This window comes from Tachypleus tridentatus, chromosome 9 (assembly GCF_004210375.1).
Source record: "Tachypleus tridentatus isolate NWPU-2018 chromosome 9, ASM421037v1, whole genome shotgun sequence".
NCBI classification, from domain to species: domain Eukaryota; kingdom Metazoa; phylum Arthropoda; class Merostomata; order Xiphosura; family Limulidae; genus Tachypleus; species Tachypleus tridentatus.
The window spans coordinates 54,510,891-54,531,611 of NC_134833.1; the positions used below are offsets into that span (position 1 = coordinate 54,510,891).

Sequence of the window (20,721 nt, forward strand, 5' to 3'; positions counted from 1 at the left end):
ATTGCTTGTGTTTTTGTTGGATTTAACACGACTCTCCACTTGTTGCTCCATGTTGAGACGTTGTTTAGTGATTCTTGTACGCGAGACATGGCCATTACTGGGTTTCTGGAGGTGCTCCAGATTGCAATGTCGCTCATGTATTGTGAATTGTGTGTGTATGGTAGATATGGAAAAGGTATGTCACTGACGAAAATTATGTATAGAAGTGGAGAGAGGACTGATCCTTGGGGCACTCCTGCCGTTATATTAAATAATTTGGATATAGTTTTATTGACTTTTACTTGTGCTGTTCTATTGGTTAAGAAATTTGAAATCCATTTGACTATCGTGGGATTTATTTGTAGGTGATTTAGTTTGTATATGATGGCGTTGTGCCAAACGCTGTCGAATGCTTTTTTGACATCTAAGAATACCCCGATGGTTACTTGATTGTTGTTGTAAGCTTTGTAGATTGATTCGGTGAGTCGTGTGAGGTGATCTGTTGTTTGTCTTTTTTTCTGGAGGCATTTTGAGATTCTAGAAGGATGTTGTTTGATTTGCAAAAATGGAGGAGACGGTTGGAGATAATTCTCTCCATCAGTTTGCCAAGGCAGCTTAACAGGCTGATGGGGCAGAAATTATCTGTATTTGTTCTATCAGTTTGTTTCTTGGGGATCGTTGTTATGATGGCTTTTTTCCACGTGTCATGGTAATACCCGGTCGCTAGTGAAATGTTCATGATGTTTGTGAGGTGTTGTAGTAGGAGAGTGGAACTTTTTTTCAGAATAATATTTGGTATTTGGTCATGTTCGGGGGAAGTGTTCTTCAAGTTTTTGATATTAATTTTTAGTTCAGTTATGGTTATTTTTCTATTGATTGAACTTGAGTATGCTTCTAGTGTATCGCCAGGGAATCCTGGTGAGAATGAAGCTTGGTTTGTATTTATGAAGTTGTTGACATGGTGTTGGTGTTGTGTGTCGAAATCTACTGAGTTTAAATTGCTAAAAGAGGATTTGTAATAAGCTAATGAGTCAGCTAATGAGTCATCGGTGACGTAGTGTGTTCTCTTCGTCCGTCCTTGCGATTTTATTGTTGTGTGTGATATGTTGTAGCATGTGATTTGTGTTTTAAGAGATAGAATAACAGAACTTTCTCTCAAATATTATAGAAAAATAACCATAAGTGAACTAAAAATTAATATCAAAACTTGAAGAACACTTCCCCAACATGAGCAAATACCAAATATTATTCTGAAAAAGTTCCACTCTCCTACTACAACACCTCACAAACATCATGAACATTTCACTAGCGAGCCGGTATTACCCTGACACGTGGAAAAAGCCATCATAACAACGATCCCAAGAAACAAACTAATAGAACAAATACAGATAATTTCCACCCCATCAGTCTGTTAAGCTGCCTTGGCAAACTGATGGAGAGAATTATCTCCAACCGTCTCCTCCATTTTTGCAAATCGAACAACATCCTTCTAGAATCTCAAAATGCCTCCAGAAAAAATAGACAAACAACAGATCACCTCACACTCACCAATCAATCTACAAAGCTTACAACAACAATCAAGTAACCATCGGGTATTCCTAGATGTCAAAAGCATTCGACAGCGCTTTGGCACAACGCCATCATATACAAACTAAATCACCTACAAATAAATCCCACGATAGTCAAATGGATTTCAAATTTCTTAACCAATAGAACAGCACAAGTAAAAGTCAATAAAACTATATCCAAATTATTTAATATAACGGCAGGAGTGCCCCAAGGATCAGTCCTCTCTCCACTTCTATACATAATTTTCGTCAGTGACATACCTTTTCCAAATCTAACATACACACACAATTCACAATACGCAGACGACATTGCAATCTGGAGCACCTCCAGAAACCCAGTAATGGCCATGTCTCGCATACAAGAACCACTAAACAACGTCTCAACATGGAGCAACAAGTGGAGAGTCGTGTTAAATCCAACAAAAACACAAGCAATCACCTTCTATAGAAAACTAAAGCAGCAAAGAAAAAATCTAGAAAAATAAAACTATCACTTGGAAACACAACCATTAACATGAGCAAAACATCACATTCCTTGGGCCACTTTCACACAAAACTAACATGGAATAAACACATAAACAATATACACTCATCAATCAGAAAAGGATTTCATATCTAAAGACTATAACTGGTAAACAATCGAAATGCGACCAACACCATTTTACAAATATAACGCTACATCCGTCCACTAATACAGTACGGATGTCAAGTAACATACAATATGTCAAACAACACACTCCAGAAAATCCAAGTACAACCTAACATGGAAAAAACACATAAACAATATACACTCATCAATCAGAAAAAGGATTTCATATCTAAAGACTATAACTGGTAAACAATCAAATGCATCAACACCATTTTACAAAATATACAACGCTTACATCCGCCCACTAATACAGTACGGATGTCAAGTAACATACAATATGTCAAACAACACACCCAGAAAATCCAAGTGCAACAAAACAGAATATTAAAATCTGCATTCAGCCTACCATCATTTACGCCAACAAATTATCTACACCAAATTAGTAATTTACCAACTATAAGAGATAGAATAACAGAACTTTCTCTCAAATATTATCAAGTGCACCAACAAAATATATAACATCTTACAACATATTTCAAGAATCACAATCCACTCAACAAAGAATCTAAATAAATAAAATCCATGTTACCAACATGAATTCCTTTTTTTCAGGTACAGGGCACACGACAGGCAAAACTTTCGGCGCCTGTCCTGTCAAAGTGGGTTTTCTCGGGGCACACCCGTTTCCCCCCACATCAAAATCTTTAGGCATTGGATTTCTAGATCCCAGCCCAGGCATCTCTTTGCCAGACCCGAATCGTGCCGTTTGATTTGATCTGGTTCATATCTGCTCAATAATGACAGTTAGTTTTGGTGTGTTGGTTTTTGGTGTAGTAATAGTGGCTTGAACCCCAAAGGCATCCTTGGGCCAGTGGGCCAAAATATGTGAAAACTCTTGTGGTTCAGAACATTTAAGCATGATTCTTCCATTAGGAAGACGTTTGATGTCTTTAAACTGAATGCCCGGGTAATAGGTCCTCAGTTGTTTGACAATCTGTGGGATGCGTGTTGTGTTATTTACTCCTTCGATGAACAGAGTTGGGATTCTGTAGTAAGGAGAATCGTGTGTTTGTGTGACAGTGGTGGTGTTCTTAGAATTAGTGGCGATGGTGGTGTTGTTAGTATTCAGGTTAGTTTCGTTAGTACAAGTGGCTTTGTCGTCATTAACATGGGTTACGTTGTTAACACTTTGATTTTAGTATTGTTAGTAGCGTCGTTAAGGTTGAGGTTAGTCGAATTGTCAGAAACTATACTTACCATGTTTTTTTTCTTCTTCAGCCTCCTCTTGTTTGATGTCACGTTTGTTTCTTGAAATTCTCGTCTCGGTGATTCTTCAGCTCCTGAGTGTTCGCTTTCAGAACTCTCTGTTGAACTACTCAGAGATTCTGAGGCTGGTCCTTCGATCACCTTGTTCAGCTTTTCCATTATCTCTTCGTTTGAAAGGGCTTTTCTGTTGGATCGCGTTGCGATCTTCTTTGCTTCATCTTGTTTTACTAGTCCTGATAAGGACTAAGGGCTAACCTTTTTGAGTAAAACTTGGGATTTATGCACTTCAACAAATACCTAGTCTTCAATGTACGTGTCTCGCAGCTCTTGACTTACACACCTGCTCTGCTTGACGGCGGCCTTGAAAACCGACCTTGAAAAAAGGTGTGACTGCTATATTTGCTTTTTATTTGTTTTTATGTTACACATTGATTAGTTGAATGACAACTAATCGGACAGTGCCACATCAGCATGATACCTATAAAAGTATAGAAAAATTATATTTTACCCATTAGTAGTGTAGTGAATGCACTCATGGTATCCAACATATAAAAATTATAAAATGTATAAAAATCAAATGCTGATGAAAAGAATTATATGTTATAGACTTAGGTGAAATTTTGTGCTACCATAGGAGCTTTATGAAAAGTTAGAAGAGTGATATTTTGTTCAGTGGAAGAGAGATGAGACAACTGTCATGGTTGGCATGTGTTTATAAACATGTGACAATGCTACATAGTCACAACCATCTCTTAAATTTGTCAGGGTCTAGTTACAAATATTTTAAAATATGTATGAAATTATGCTTGTTTGAAGCAAGTACAAAATACCTAGTGTATTCTACAGCTTATTTTTATATATATTTTTTTATATGTATTGTACCAGCAATGTTAACCATTTCATTGCATATACTCATTGTGTATGACTCTTGTAAGCATATCACTGCATGTTTTCAGAATTATTTTCAACACTGTATCTTGTTCTTTATTTAAAAAAAAAAACATATTTAATAAAAATGAAGTACAGGAATTTTTACAATTCCACTCATTTATTCTAGAATTAAAAAAAAAAAATTAACACAATTTAAGTTACACCACTGTATTATGTTTGTTTTGATAGTTTGGAATATGTTTATTAAGGGTATAATAAACTTTAGGTCAGTTTTAAAGCTCATTTGTACAGATGAATGAAATTAAACTGAAATATTTACATGATTCATTATGTTTTTCTTCTAGTATTTTATTTATTAGAAGTGTTTGGTTCAAGCTTTTAAAATGATATGTCTTTGCATAGTATTCTTTACTTCATCTGAAAGAGGAAGAATGAGAGACCGAAGGTCTTTCATGGGAACCTTAAGAAAAAGGTTAAGCTTGCGGAATAACCGATCAAAGTCAGTTGACCAGAAGGCTGAAGCAGGAGAAAGTATAAGTAGAGATAGCAGTAGAAGTTTCTCTTCTGACCGCTCCAGGTCTGTTCCTCGGTCACAAATGATATCAACTGATCGAACATCAGGTCAGTGATACAAAAACAAAAGTAATGCTTTGTAGTTACTAATTATTGATAATTGTATAATTTTCTATGGAAACTTGTATTGTCTACTGACATATTTCTTATTGAAGGCATCATTAACTGTAGTTCCGAGAAAAAATTCTTCCATTTAATTATCAAATTAAAGAAACTTTTAGGCTCTACTGGCCAAGAATAAATACCTATAACCTAAACACTTTAACTATAGGCACTAATCTTGTCTTGAGTTGTTCATTATATTTTTACTGTAGTGCCTGGTTCACATAGAACCTCAAAATAGTTTCTTGATGATCAGTCAAGAAAATGAAGTTTCTTTTAATTCTTTCCCTGGTAGGATGAAGAAAGTAAGTTTGTAAGTTTTTTTGTCAACACAAACTAAGAACTTACCAAAAATATGTCCTAATGAAAGAATTTTTAAAGAAAGTGGTAAAACGACAAAGTATATTTCCTGTGTTTAAGGTGAATTTTGTCACTTTTGATATCTATGAAACATCCTTGGTTGGTACTCCCAGTCATTGTTTTATCTTACAATAATGGATTTATAATTTGTATAAGTTAGATTACATTTTCATATCTATAGTCTTGGAAGTAATAAACACCACAAATTTCAAGAGTTGGATGAATCTGACCAGTTAGTGTGCTGGCCATGATTTCATCAGAGTAACAATGCCTGGTTGGCTTCTTTCTAGTTTATGAGTTTTAAATTTGAGATAACTAGCATTTGTATAGTTTTACAGGATTATCCATAATATGGAGTTTTCATATGAATATTTACATATTAATTTTCTAAAGAAATCCTCAGTTACAATATTTCAAATCATTACATTTTGAGAAAGTGTTAGGCATTCTAATACTTCTAAAAGTTTGAAGTTCTTGTATTGTAAATAAAAGTTCAATAGTTTATGCCAATTATTTTCTAGCTTATTCTACATTTTCTAGATGTTAATATTTAATGCCTATATCTATAGCTTGTGTATTATACATATATAAAACCCACATCTAGTTATTCATATATAAACACACACATTCAAGCTGAAACGCTCATCAACTGATGGTGAATGTTTAAACTTAATTAAAACAATGTAAGTTTAACAGAAATAATACATTTCAAATTAATGACTTGAACATAAACTGTCAAAATTTTAAAATTATAACAGAGTTTCTTCATAAGCAAAATTTAGTTTGCTTTTCATCAACCAAGATTTTAAAGTCATCCCACTTTTGAATATTCTACATCTCATTGACCATGAGAAAAACATGGATGTTTGAGTAGCTTTCCAGCAACATTCATACTTTGTTCTTGAATTCCTTTAGAATATTTGACATTATCTGAAGTGTCAATCTGCTGAAATTGTTTGAGATTGACTCAATAGGCCAGGATTAATTAACCAACAGGGCTTATACAATAGAAATAGGTTAAGCTCAATTTTGATCCCCTTAGGAGGTTCCCCATAGTTCATAGTATTTATATACAAATTTTGGTTAAGATTTACGTAATCGATTCAGAGGAGGTACAGTACAAAGATACATACAGATTGTCTTTACATGTATAGATACATATGATTCTTGCCTGTTTTTGCATGAAAATTAAAAAAAAAATTGATCATATTCAATAATTTAAATTAATTTGATCTGATGTATGTAAAAACTAACTTATTTTTTGTGTTGTTGATTTTCAATCTGTCTGCATTTTGAGCCATCAAAACCCTTTACATAACAAGGTAAGTACTTTGAAATTTCATAACTACATTTTGACACAAAATGAACATGTATTCTTACACCACTTTCTTTATATACACCTACATTTGTTATACTGTTTTATATGGGACATAGCAGTAATGTTAAATGAACTGGTATCTATATGTATGTGCATGTGCAATTACATTTTACTTCTAACACTGAAGGTGGGAAAAGGTTATGCTTTCACCCCTGTGTGTGTGTGTTTGTCAGCAAGATTTCTTGAAAATGTTTGAATGGATTGGGATGATAGTTGGTATACTATGACCCAACTTAGAAGTGATTAGTTTTTGGAGGGTCATTGTTATGAAAAACAAAAAAAATCCCTACATTAATATGGAGGCCAATTTTTCACACTATCTTTGCTCTGTAACACAATAAAAACTGGTCAGAATTTGGTGAAACATATTAAACTGCTGTAGAGTATTATTCATCATTATCCTGCCAAAAATGGTTTGTGTCCATTAATAAGGACAGAAATAAGGACATATTTTCTTATTTATCGAAAGTCAAATATGATCAATGCTGTATGTAGAGGTATGCACTTTTTTGAGTACCCCTCTGGTTCATAATGTTTTATATGTGACCTACCAGTTATACCAAATATACATGTATGTGAGATATCAAATTTTGGGAAAAGGGTGCACGAGTTCTTTACGTTGAGAATGTTTCAGTTAAGAACATTTAAGTAATGCATGTAAAATAACTGGATGTCATGAATAGATTGTTTGTTTCTTTAGTTTGATATATTTTGTTTTACACATTCAATGTGTAATGTATGGTTTTTGTAAATTTTGTTCACATTAGTTGCTTCTCTTTAATTGGTTTGCATGGTTGTGTATGTGTATATATATAAATATGGTCACACACACACACACACACACACACATTTTCATTAGTGCCCAGAATTACTTCTGTAATATTTTAAAACAAAGTTAGAAGATTTACGTATGACTACTTTAATAACCTAGCCTTTATAAAAGTCTTAGTATGATTGTTTGTAAATACTTAAAGCACTAAACAAATTCATTGATCTTTACAAAAGAGGAAATGATCACATATCAAAAACTCTGTCTGTTAAAAAATCATTTGATTAAAATTTTTAATATGATTCATACAACCTCTAATTAAGTAATGTGGAGTTAGCTTGATTATACATCTTTGGCTACAATTTTTTTTTTGTACATTCATCGTCATATTAATAAATTTAAGCTTTCAAAAATAATTGATTTGCCACTTTTTTCTTTTAAGTTGGCTTAGTACGCAGGTGATGTGCATCTTATATTTCATGTCTGTTACTGTGCTGTTAGATGTGTTCATTACAACCCACTAAAGCTGATAATAACTGTGTGGATTGAAAGTTGCTGTGATTTGGTTTGAATGTTTTTTTCAAAAAATAAATATTCATCTAATGTCCATTTAAACTCACTCCACATGAAAGTTTGATATGAATAACAAAAGTCTGCAATAACAATTCAGAACATATTTACTGGTGTAAATAAACAAATATATCATTCCTTGATCATGGCCTCCAGCAGCTCATCTATAAGCTTGAGAGCTTATATGATAAAAACTATGGTTTAATATCACATAGACCATTGTGTATCTTTGTACTTCATTGTAAAAAAGCTTAATATAATGCATGTATGAGCAGCCTTTGGGTGTTGTCACTGGATTTGACTAATACTCATTATAAAGAAATATATTTTGATTTCAGGTTGTACTTTCATGAGCAGAGCACTTAAGCAACCAACTCAAGGAATTTTTATATGTAGAATAAGGAAATCACCCAGAGAAAACTGAATATAAATCAAATAGTCTTTTTATTTTTATTTATATTGAAACTCTCAATGTTATCTTGAAACAACAATAACTAAATCATTAAATGTTTTGTTCCAAATATCTAAGTGCTAATTAGTAAAACCTTCTATTAATTTTCTGTTATATTTCATAAACACAACATTAATTGTCACCTAAATTAAAATGAGAAGTCCTCCCAGTGATAATCTGCATAACATTTATTAACAATTCTTCTAAGATATCTTTAAGTAATTCCACTTTAAGCATTTTCAAATCTACTATTTCTTTAGTACAGTTAATGTTCTTCACTGTTTTCTTTATTGAACCTTAAGTGAAATATTATTAGACTAGATCACAAACAGCATACTTACAAAGAGTTCACATGGTAAGTTTCTTTTAAATTCTGGAATACTGCCATCTTCAGTCTTCTGAACTGAGAACAGTTCCTGGGAGCAATATCAGATATAAAAAAAAAAACTATATTGAAGAAGTTTAGCATATCTGCTTTTAAAAGTAGTTCTTTTCATTCAATTTGTTTTTAGTCCTAACAGAACTTATTTCTATCCCTTACTCCCTTATCTAATATCTTTTGACAAAATCACCCAATAGTGAAAAACCAAGTAATTCATGTCTCTTCACTAAGATCAATTCACTCATTGATTTTGCTTGCTATCCTGTTAACTATTTTTGGTGAAGTTGTTAATTTCATCTGGAGCTTTCTCTGAATAGTTGGGGTTTTATTTCAATTTACCATGTTTGTCTGGCACCAGTCCAAGGGTTCCCAACCTTTTGGCACTCGCAACCCCTTACCTAAAAGTTTGAAACCCATGTGACCCCCTACTTAGGGCTTACTATCAGCAGCTTAATTTTTCTTTTATTTTCTGTGGAGAGGGAAAGAAACATCTAAAAAAATATTTAAAAATTCTGTAATTATTTATTAGCAAATTAAATCACATTGGTCCAACCTGAATTCACCAAAAAGAACATATATTTCTTAAAATAATATTAACATAGGTTTGAACAGCTATCCAACCCAGCTAGTGAGATGCCTGATGTTGCATTTCAGCAGCAAGCTTTGAAATTCGTGGCCAAGCATTTGTTAGAGCCAGTCTCATGTCATCTCCAACATCCAGTCTGTTCCTATTCTTTGTTTTTATATTGACAAGAGTGAAAAATCCTGCCTCACACAAGTAGGCAGAAGCAAATGGAACAAGGACACGTAAAGCTATCATGCTGACTTTGGAGTATGACTGATACATAGCGCACCAGAACTGTGTCACGAATTTCACCTTGAAGAGATCACGAGCTGAAGAGTCATTCCTTAGATCCAGAAATTCATCTTGGATATCATCTGGGATGCTGGATACATCAAGTTCAGTACAAAATGGGTTCCTTACCAGGGCCTCCTGTTCCTGTGATAGCTCAGAGAAGTAACGCTCGACTTCCTTTTCTAGAGACTGAAGATGTTCGGTAATCTCATCCTTGAGGAACTGATCCAGTTGGATCTGAGACTCATCCGTCACTCCACAAAGTTTTTCAAACATAGCGATGTTTCCATGATTGGTTTTCCGACGCCAGGTCTGCAGTTTGGAAACAAAGGCCCGAAGACTATCTTGAAAAAGGAGAACATGTGTTTCCCTTCCTTGAAGCTTCAAATTGAGCTTGCTCAGCTGGTCAAAAATGTTGGCTAGGTACGCAACCCTTTAATTCCATGCTTCATCTTCGAAGTGAGCTACAAGATCTTTCCTTTCTTGAGTCTCCAGGAATAGCTTTATTTCATCTTTCATTTCAAAGACACGATTAATAACGTTTCCTTTCGACAACCAACGTACTGCTGTGTAGAAGAGAAGGACTTCGTGGTCAGCATTCATGTCTTTGCATAGTTCTTTGAATAGGCGAGTGCTTGAGTGCTTGATTACACATTCAAGCACTTCCTGCAGAGAGGCAGGGAGAGTCTTACTGGCAAGAGAATATTGGTGAATCATGCAGTGGATGTCCTTTGCTTGAAGTGCTAGCTTCTTCACTCTCGGCTGGAATCCTGATTTCGATCCCAGCATAGCCGGTGCCCCATCCGTACAAACCCCACACACGTTTTCCCATTGAAGATCTTCATCTTGAAAAAAAAAAAAGTTGAAACCTTTTCCATGACATCATCAGCTTTTGTTGTGGTTTCAAGTGCACTGCAGAATAAGAATTCGTCTTTGATGTCACCTGAATTAATGTATCTCACAAAGACAAGCAACTGAGAACATGAACTTACATCTGTTGACTCGTCAAGCTGAAAGAAGAACAAAGGGGAACCCTTGATTTCAGTCAAAACCTGTTCCTTCACATCCATAGACATTTTAGAAATGCGCCTCTGTATAGTATTATTTGACAGGGATGCTTGCTGCATCTTCTTTGCACTGGCTTCTCCAAGAACAAGATTTACTGCTTTCATCATGCAGGGTTTAAGAAGTGTTTCTCCAATCGTGAGAGGCTTTTTTTGTTTAGCAATTTCGAATGCAATCTCATATGAAGCTTCCATTACGGCTGCACTCTGCTGCTGAAACGACCCACTTCTATCGATTCTTTGGCTTTTAAAACACCGTTCATGCCATTTGAAGAAATCCAAACCCTTCTTTGCGTGTTCTGGATGTTTTGTCTCGAGATGACGCTTGAGTTTTGATGGTTTCATTGACTCTGCACTCAGGACAGCATGGCACAAAACACACTGTGGTTTCTCGATGCCGTCGTTGGCGAGCACAGTGGTGAAGCCAATGTTGAGGTTGCATTCTGAGTATCTGCGCCGTTTAGTCATGGACACAACTCACCTCTACTGCTTACTTATCTCCTTGTTAAAATAAAATAAAAATGTTGAATAATGAATGCTTTGGCAACTGTAGATCTTACACTGACTACTTGTGGGGGGGTGCAGGTAAAGTAATGATGGGGTAAGTATTGGGAGGGAAGGGAGCGTGGCCAGTCGCACGATTCGTCATCCACCAGTTAGCAACGGACATGTGACTCACGTGTCGACAGCGAGCACACACACACTTAATCACAGCTAAACAGACACACAAGCATACGTACATGCGCGTGCACTCACATACTCGTTACTCACTAGTATACACATTCACACAGGCACATTCACTCACAGGCACGCATACATACACCCATAATATCACCTAATGACATTGAACTAACGTAGCACACGTTTTGTTTTGCACCGAAACAAAAAAAAATGTAAGAGCATGAAAATGTAATTGATGAAATAAAATTAATGTTATCCCAAGCTACTTCTAACAAGGCTTCGCGACTCCCCTGCCAAAGCTTCGCGACCCCCCTGCCAAGGCTTCGCGACCCACCGGTTGGGAACCCCTGCACTAGTCTGCAGTTGCAAATTTTCTTGCTTCTCAGTCAAGACACAGAAATTGTCCCAGACTAACTTCTACAATAGACTTTGTCTTATCTTTCTTATTTGATATTGTGGTTCACTAGTATCCATGTTTTTTTTTTCTAATAATATTTTGATCTGCTACTTTCTCCATTCTATACATTATATACATTAATAAAATAAAATGTAATTCTTGAAAACTTTTAAATCTATACATATACTTAGTATTTGCATTCCACAAATATTTCATTAATCTGGTTAGATACAAACCTGGAACACCTGGAAAAGGGACAAATAAAAGTCAGGAAAATTTTAAAAAATATATTTCCAAATGTGGAACATAAATAAATAGTGGATCACACCCATTTTCTATGACATACACTGCATACATGCTCTATGCATTTTGCTTGAGAACAGATTAGATCAAATATTCCTTTGTAAATAAAATTGTAGCATTTTATTGTTTACAATCAGGTTTCAATGTCTTTGTCAGATCTTTTCCTGTAGTCCCAGTCTTATATGAATATATTCTGAAGGTTTTGTAGTCCATTATAAGTAGCTTACAAACTAAAGTAGTGTTAAGTTGTTCCATGAAGAGAAATTTAAATATCATACTTGTACATGGGAAGGTTTAAAAAAATCTGGATTTTGTTGGGAAAGACTGAATTTGTTTTTCAAATATTGTGGCTACCTTGTTATTAAACTATAAAACCTTAAGTTTGTTTTTGTGCCCACTCTGTACTTTAATATAACAATACAACTACAAAATCAGTAGGATTTTTATGTCCACACTGTACTTTAATGTAACTACAAAATCTATAGGTTTTTATGTCCACTCTGTACTTTACATATAAGGTCTCATCTATTTCATGACCTTGCACTTGTTTCTGTAATAATTAGGATAAATTGATAAATTTTAATAATAACTATAAAAGTAAATAGAGAGAACAAGGTAAAAGAAACAATGAATTTTTCATTTTGATTTGGAGAAGTCAGATGGTAATAATACTACAATAGTTAAGTACATAAACTTTCTTATCTATCTTTATAGTTTATGTGTAAACATTTAAAATAAAATTGAAAGTTTTTTTTTTACTTCTACAGTTAATATTTTTTTTTTTTTTTTCCAGCTGGTAATGCTCTGTTAGGTGTGCCGGGAATCGGTAGGTGATGAGTTATTTAATAATTTACTAAGCCTAAAGACCAGATCAAGTATTGATATTTTCTTTATTTACCTTCTGATATTAATGTAGAAATAACTGTGTTTGTCATGTATCTGAATACCAACATCTTAAAATTACCATCAAATTTAAGTAACTTATTGCTCATTCCTCTGTCTATATTGCTGATCTAAATAAAGAACAAAGGTCCTAATGGTGAGCCCTGCATTACCTTTCTTATGACATTAGTCCAGTTTGATTGAACTTGATTTATAACAACCCTGTGTTTTCTTTCTAATCACTTTTTCTTTTTTTAAATCTAATGAACCATCTTATTCCCCACACCTGTAAAGATAATAGTTTAACAATTCTTTTACATAGAACCTTGTCAAATGCTTTATGCAAATCCAAGTACACAAAATCCACATCTTACCTTCATCTACATAAGCAGTAACTTCAAAGAGTGTCAAAGGATTATTGAAGCAAGATTTTTGCCTCATGAAACAGTGTTGACCACCTAACAAAATTGTATACATTGTTAAATAATTTGCTAAGAACTGATTCTTAGACTTTCAAAAACTTTTCCCTCCATTAATATAAGACTAAAAATATACCTATAATTACTGGATTTTTGTTTATAACCTCCCTTGAAATAAAGGAGTAACATTAGCTAACTTCGAATTCTTTGGCATCTGCATGCTATTCTAGAACTTTCAAAAAAAGCAATACCAAGTGACTGACTCCACCTATCCAATCATTAACTTCCTTCAAAACCTTTGGTGAAATATTGTTCGGCCCAGGAGCTCATCATTCATTAAACTTCCCAGTCATTTTCTTTAAACGTAAGCTTTCCTTTATCATCGCTCAGTTGTTTACTCCCATCCTAAACTTTTGTTTATCTTTAATGTATTTGAAGAAGTTTGTACTGTTAATTTTTACATTTTCAGCCAACCTTTTTTTTCATGTACCCTTTTTGATTTTCTGTTCAAAGAACTATTATGATTGTCTATAACCATATAAGTCTTTAGTCGTAGGAGTTGATTTCAAATTCTTAAAAGAGATGTAACAATTGTGTTGAATTTGTTTCAGATAAGTTATAAGCTAAAATATTGCATAATGACACTTACAGCTCATTCTGTATGTCCAGTAGCTTAGTTGTTTGATTGAATTAATCACTGTAATACCAACAAGAATCATAGCCTATAGTAAGCTGACAGAGGTCTTTTTGCATAAACTGATACATTCTGTATTTTGCATAAAACAGAACAAACACATTATGAAAATAAGTACAGCATTAATTAAAACATTTTCAATTTAGTATTTATTTGTGATTCAAATACAACTTGATGATTTGAAGAGAAAGTTTAATTTGTTAATATGACCATAACCAAACAGTTTGAAACATTGTTCTGTACTTTATTTTAAAGTTTTAATACTCATACTAGCCATCTTTAGAATATTATTTTTTACTTCAAGTTGGCTTTCTTATCATCATAAGAGAGTTTAATTTTTCTTTACAGATCACGAGGAGGACAGTAGTGCTCGTAGCAGCATTAGTGATGGTTCTGGTGTCAGTTCATCCTCTACTCGTACTTACATACATGAGAAGTCTACCCTGGTTGTTGAAACTAATGAGAATGGAGTGATTAAGTGAGTAAAATCACTCAAAATTCTATTTAGGTTCAGCTGATTTCTAAAATGCATGCTGTTTGAGAAAGATGAACAAAGAAACTTCTGTCTTAGTCACAAGTATAACAGTGGATTGTTTTGAAATGAAAATAAAATAGTAGAAACTTTACAATATTGTTTACTCCCAACATCTTATGTATCTCAGTGTGTGTACTTGCATTCTATATGGAGGAATACAATGAATAAAAGGACTGCAACTCTTGGTACAACACACAAAAGACGTTTCTATTGCAGTATTCACCATAAGGCTGATATGAAGAGTTGTTTTGTGAGTCATACCTACTTTTTACTTTGATCTGTTACCTTCAGCCAAAGAGCTGGGTGTTGAAAGTGGGTAACAGAAAGTATCCTCTACTGCCACTTCCTCTTCCTACAAAGTCACCCTTACCATTGCACCATATATACCATGCTTTAACTATGCACATAGTGAGTTCATAAAGCTGATACAAAACTTTTGTGAGGTAATAATGAATACCGTAATAATGTTATGTTACAAATAAATTGTGGGAAGTTACGATTTTTGTGTTATTTATCATACCATTCACTCCATATTTTTTTAAGTTCATAACCTGGACAAACAATGTGTACCTCAGCTTGTTGCTCTTATAAAGTGGGATTAAAACTTGATATTCTATGTATAGAATATATTTATATTAGATTTTTATTTTGCAAATGTGATTATGATGTATCATTTACTTACATTTCAATTATCTAGAGATTAATGAATTTTTGTGTTGAAAGAAAAATGTTTAAGACAAATTTATACGTACGTCTATCTACGATATTGTTTTTTGAATGACATTTAATAGGCACTATCTGCTTCCATCATCTCTTGCTAATCATACCAAATGGAGAAAGATAGGTGTCAAGCTTCATATATACAATGACCACATCTTTGTTGCCAAGCATCTACCTGGGTATGCTATTTATAATAGAACTTTGCCTCTACTATATTCAATACTGTTTAGAACTTAAACTAACATATGTTTAATTCCTCAAGTGTGGGTTAGGGCTTTAAAATATTTTGTACTTTTTAATTATCTGTACATTTTACTTAGTCAGTGGTAGTTATCAGTAAAGGATCTAAAAACCAAGTCCAAGATAACTTTTCATTTACTGAGTTTCTTTAAAGGATTTTACTGAAAATGGAATCACAGTAAATAAAGAATGAGAAATTTGTACAATATAGTGTTTTATGTATGCACAGTTTGTTGTCCTTTGTATCTGTGTATGATAGTTTTTGCTATAGGTTATACATATTTTTAAATGCATAACAATTATGTATTTTTTACCAGAGTATAAATGCCAGATCAGGTATACAGAGGTAAGGGAAATGGACATAAAATTGGCCATGGAAAGTAAATTTTCTATGTTCAGTCGTATTCTCCATTAGAAAAGATTTGTCAGAAAATCAAAATAAAACAAATTATCTTGGTGGTGAAGTTCTTAATTATGTCTTCTGGGTACAATGAGCATGCATTTGATAATTCTTTTTAGTATAAGTTAGGAAAATCTTTTGTGTAACAGTGGCACTGTAATCCAGTGGAAAAAATGATTGGTTGTTGTATCCTAATGCATGTTTTTTATTTGCTAAAAGCATAATATCAAAATGAAGTTTAGGGTTATATATTGCAGTAAACTTTCAATGCTAGTGTTGAATATATTAAAATTGCCTATCATGTGGAATATTACAATGTTTCCTGACTTTTGTTTAAATCACTTTCATTAGTTTTTCATTTTTTTTGTTCTTACTTAAATAGAAAAATACTTGTATATGAACTGTTTTTGCTTTACCTTTATATTTTTTCTCTAAGTGTCTAATTATTCACTTGTTTATCATAACACTTTTGTGTAATAGTTTTGGACACAGCAGTAAAGATTTAATAACAACTTAACTAATAAATTGTAGTTAAGATAACACATTTCTCAGTTTAAACATAGAATGTTCATAATGGCTGTATGCTCATTAATGTTGATTTACCTTTGTATTTTATTGCTTTGTTTTTGCCTGAACTTTTTACACTCAGATTAAAATATGTACTATGTTAAGTAACAAGTGGTTTTAAATTTAAGGTTGGTTCATATCTAATGAATATCAGATTTTGTTTTTTCTGAAACATCAAAATAAAAAAGCTGTTGTGTACTGTGCTTTCATCCATCTTTTGTTCATGAAGAATTTGTTTTATGTAGTTAGGATAAGAGAAAATGTTCTTTATACCTAAAATTATTCACAGTATTCTATGAACCTTGTTGTGCTATATAAACTATGACTATAAGAAAGTTAGGATTAATTTGTAAATGACTATGTTTCTCATGAAACACAGATGTATATATTTATATTAGTTTTATAAACTGCTGGAGAATAAACAGGATGCTTGCTTCATGTGCTGAAACATTAAAAATTTGACACCTATCAAGTTATGAGACTGTATAAGTATTTGATTGTATTTAAGTTTTGTATAGTGCTGAAAAATATACTTTTTATTTATTTTACAATTAGATCAACTGTTTGTCAAATTTGTGGGAGGAACCTTTCTCGTCATCTTGGTAAACAGGGTTATGAGTGTAGAGGTAGGTATGCTACAACTATGAAAACATTCTTCCAAAAAAAGATATAAATCCACACTACTACAGTTAATCATTCATGTACAACATACTAATTAGTTTTTAGATTGTCAACTTTGAGTGCTTCTAGTTTCAAATGAAGTGATCTTTACTAAAGAGAAGACATTTATTAATTATATCTTGTAATTAAAGATTCACATCAACAAAACATAGGAAATGGAGAACAAAGTGTAACTAGATCCATATAACAGCTCGACAAATATAGTAATATGGCTAGTGGTCTCTCTGAATCTGGCCCGGGCGCTTGACTGAAGATTGTGAGTTCAATTCCCCATCACAACAAACATGCTCGCTTTTTCAGCCATGGGGGCATTATAATATAATGGTCAATCCCATTATTTATTGGTAAAAGAGTAGACCAAGAGCTGGCAGGGGAGGAGGTCATGACTAGGTGCCCTCCCTGTAGTCTTACACTGCTAAATTAGGGACAGCTAGTGCAGAGAGCCCTTGTGTAGCTTGGCATGAAATTGAAAAACAAACAATCTGAAACAGGACTAAACATATTGTTTCATTTAAAATGCTGGGCTCTAAAAATCTACAAGTCTATTTGTCTTTATAATGTCAAAGATCTACCACTATAAAGTCATAGTTATTGTGAGTTTGACTTGGTTCACTGATCATTACAATAAACAAAAGTTTTTTGTAGTCTTTATGTATAACACTAGTGACACTACCTTTTAACCATAAACAACCACCCTCTATTTCAGTCAGTCCAGTAATGTGTAATGTAGCACTGGTGGCCCTCTTATTTAGGTGGGTGTAACAACTCTATATTTCAGTTGATGGAGTGGTCCTGGTAGTGTATAACATTAATGGCCATCCTGTTTTAACCAAGATACAGCAGTCCCATATATCAGCTGGTGTCATACTAGTTAGCTCTTTTTTTATTAGACATAACAGTCTATTGTCTTAATTTATTTACCAGACATAACAGAACCTTTAGTGTTTTGTTTTATCCATTAGTTTTGATAGTGCAGGGGTCTTCAGTGTTGCACAGCATTATAATGTAATTTCTTGGCTTTCTCATTAGACATAATGGTGAACCATGTATCTCCACAGTATGTTGGAAGCCGCTACATTATTTCTTTTTGGAGTTTTGATGATTTCTTATATGCAAGTATTGGAATATAAAGTTTAAAAAGCAAAATAATAACCACACAAGCTAGAGAAGAAAAGGTTTTAAAGAGAAAGTTAGATCTTCCTGTACTCCTCTTTCTCCTGTTCTTCTGCATTATCACATATTTTCTGCTGAATTATGTCATTTCCAACTGTACCAAATAAATTTATTTGTAAAGACTTTGTTTAGCATGCATGTTAGTGTATAGTATGCACGTTTGTTATTACAGCATAAATCAACTTCTTTTTTAAGTGCCACATAGACACAGTCATTAAATATTTTTTAAGATTTGTAAAATATATTCATATATCTATATATTACTCAAAATCGCTAGAAATGAAAAATGGCATTTTTTCCTCTAGTTTTTAGTTGATATATAATATTTACAACACTGATGAAAATCCTACACTATTATGCTACAGTGTTAAGATATTATAGAAATTATTTCTCATGTGACACATCCTTAGTGATGAACATTTTTTTTTTACCTCCATGTATTGAATGCATTTGTAAGCTTCGATTTTCTTGTGGTATTTATTTGCAAGCTATTTTTTTAAAAAAATTTCTTCCTGATTGATGTATGTATATTTTATTGTTACAGATTGCAATCTAGTGTGTCATAAAAGTTGCCATGTTAGAGTGGATAGTTACTGCCCTCATTCAACCATCAACACCATGGATATGTAAGTAAAGTGAAATATCCAGTATTCTTGAACAAGTACAAATAGTTTCATAGTTATAGTAAATATTTTTAAATAACCAGTTTATTTATACCTGAACAACTAATTCATTTGAATACACAATTGTTCATCCACACCTGTATAATTAATTAATTTAAATGAACAGTTGTTCATTCATACCTGTATGATTAATTAATTTAAATGAACAGTTGTTCATTCATACCTGTATGATTAATTCATTTTAATGAACAGTTTATTCGTATGTGTATAATTAATTCATTTGAATAAGCAGTTATAAAATCCTTTATATAATTAGCTTATATAGTTATATAATTAGCAATATAAATATTTTTTTAGTCAATACATGTCTGTAAAATTGTTAAAAACAAGAAGATTCATGATCTCTTCATTTCTTTATAATTGGTAAATACAAGTTATCTCACAGTCTGTTCATTTGTTTATAATTGGTAAATGTAAAATGTTTCATGAGCTTTTTATAATTTTTGAAAACTTTCAGTATTGACAAAAGGATGAAACCATTTTAAGTGAGACAATAAACAACTTCAGATTAATGTTTGTTTATTATACCTGATGCTTTGTCTTGCATATATTTCCATGGTCAATGAACTTCACAGGTTACAAAACTTGTTTTAAATAATAGCAATCAAAAAAATATATAACTACATCAATATAATGAGATGGTGCATAGTGAAGTATACTGAAAGTACCGTTGAACATGCTAGTCACAGATCATAAAATTAAATGTTAAACAGGGGCCAAAGATTGTATCTGTTAATAGAAGGGTATTTAAAATGATTTAAAATATATTCTTTAAATTTACTGTCAAGAAATTTTCATTAATAGTTGATATTTTGATCCAATAATGTCTAAGTCTATACCCTTTTTCATGCCATGGCCATTACTGAAAACAGCAAACTTATTACTAATGAATGTTCCAAACCATATGTTAAACTCATAATTCACACTTTAACAGATGGATGGTAAGATGTAAATCTGTACAAAACTTCAAAATCTACTGTTGTCCATTCAACAATTTGACATACAAGATTTTAACAAACAACTGCAAAAAAAGAAACCATCACCTCAAAATATTGTTCCACAGATTGTGCCCTTCAGCAGGTACTTAGAAGATCTGGTTTGGATATTTATATCATACAAAATGCCTGGTAAAAACTAAAATTAATTTAGCCTTAACAACAATCCATGTCAATCCAAATCATGCTTTGCTGAGTTCAATGTCTTATAAAAACATTACACAATAAGGAACACCACCTAAGAAACGATATGTACACAGTGTTCAACCAAATACACAGGTGAATTCCATCATACAATATGTGATTGATTGAAAGAACATAATTGTGTCACTGTAAATTTTGACAAAAACCCACCACTAAACATTACTTCAATATACACAACTTAATTAACGAGACACCTTACTACTGGATCATAAATTTAAGTTAGTGGCAACTTTAGTAAATTTAAATAATTTCTTGTGGTTCAGTTCAAATGCCCTTCCATTAACAGATAGAATTCCTGTCCCCTATAAGTACTATTGCTATTTGGTATTTAAAATCAGTTTTGAACCTT

At 32.8% G+C, this 20,721-nt stretch overlaps 1 protein-coding gene across 6 annotated transcripts in view; it reads left to right on the plus strand.

Annotated features, from left to right (window-relative positions):
• LOC143225271 (phospholipid transfer protein C2CD2L-like) overlaps positions 1-20,721 on the plus strand; it is a 68,921-nt gene that overhangs the window by 42,311 nt on the left and 5,889 nt on the right. For 4 of the 6 annotated variants that reach the window (XM_076454364.1, XM_076454367.1, XM_076454368.1 and 1 more), the window contains 6 exons: positions 4,696-4,914; positions 12,973-13,005; positions 14,523-14,652; positions 15,501-15,608; positions 17,192-17,262; positions 19,035-19,116. In XM_076454364.1, coding sequence (XP_076310479.1) covers positions 4,696-4,914; positions 12,973-13,005; positions 14,523-14,652; positions 15,501-15,608; positions 17,192-17,262; positions 19,035-19,116 — 643 coding nt within the window. The remainder of the gene's footprint in view (positions 1-4,695; positions 4,915-12,972; positions 13,006-14,522; positions 14,653-15,500; positions 15,609-17,191; positions 17,263-19,034; positions 19,117-20,721) is intronic. The other 2 variants (XM_076454365.1, XM_076454366.1) reach the window with 2 other exon arrangements.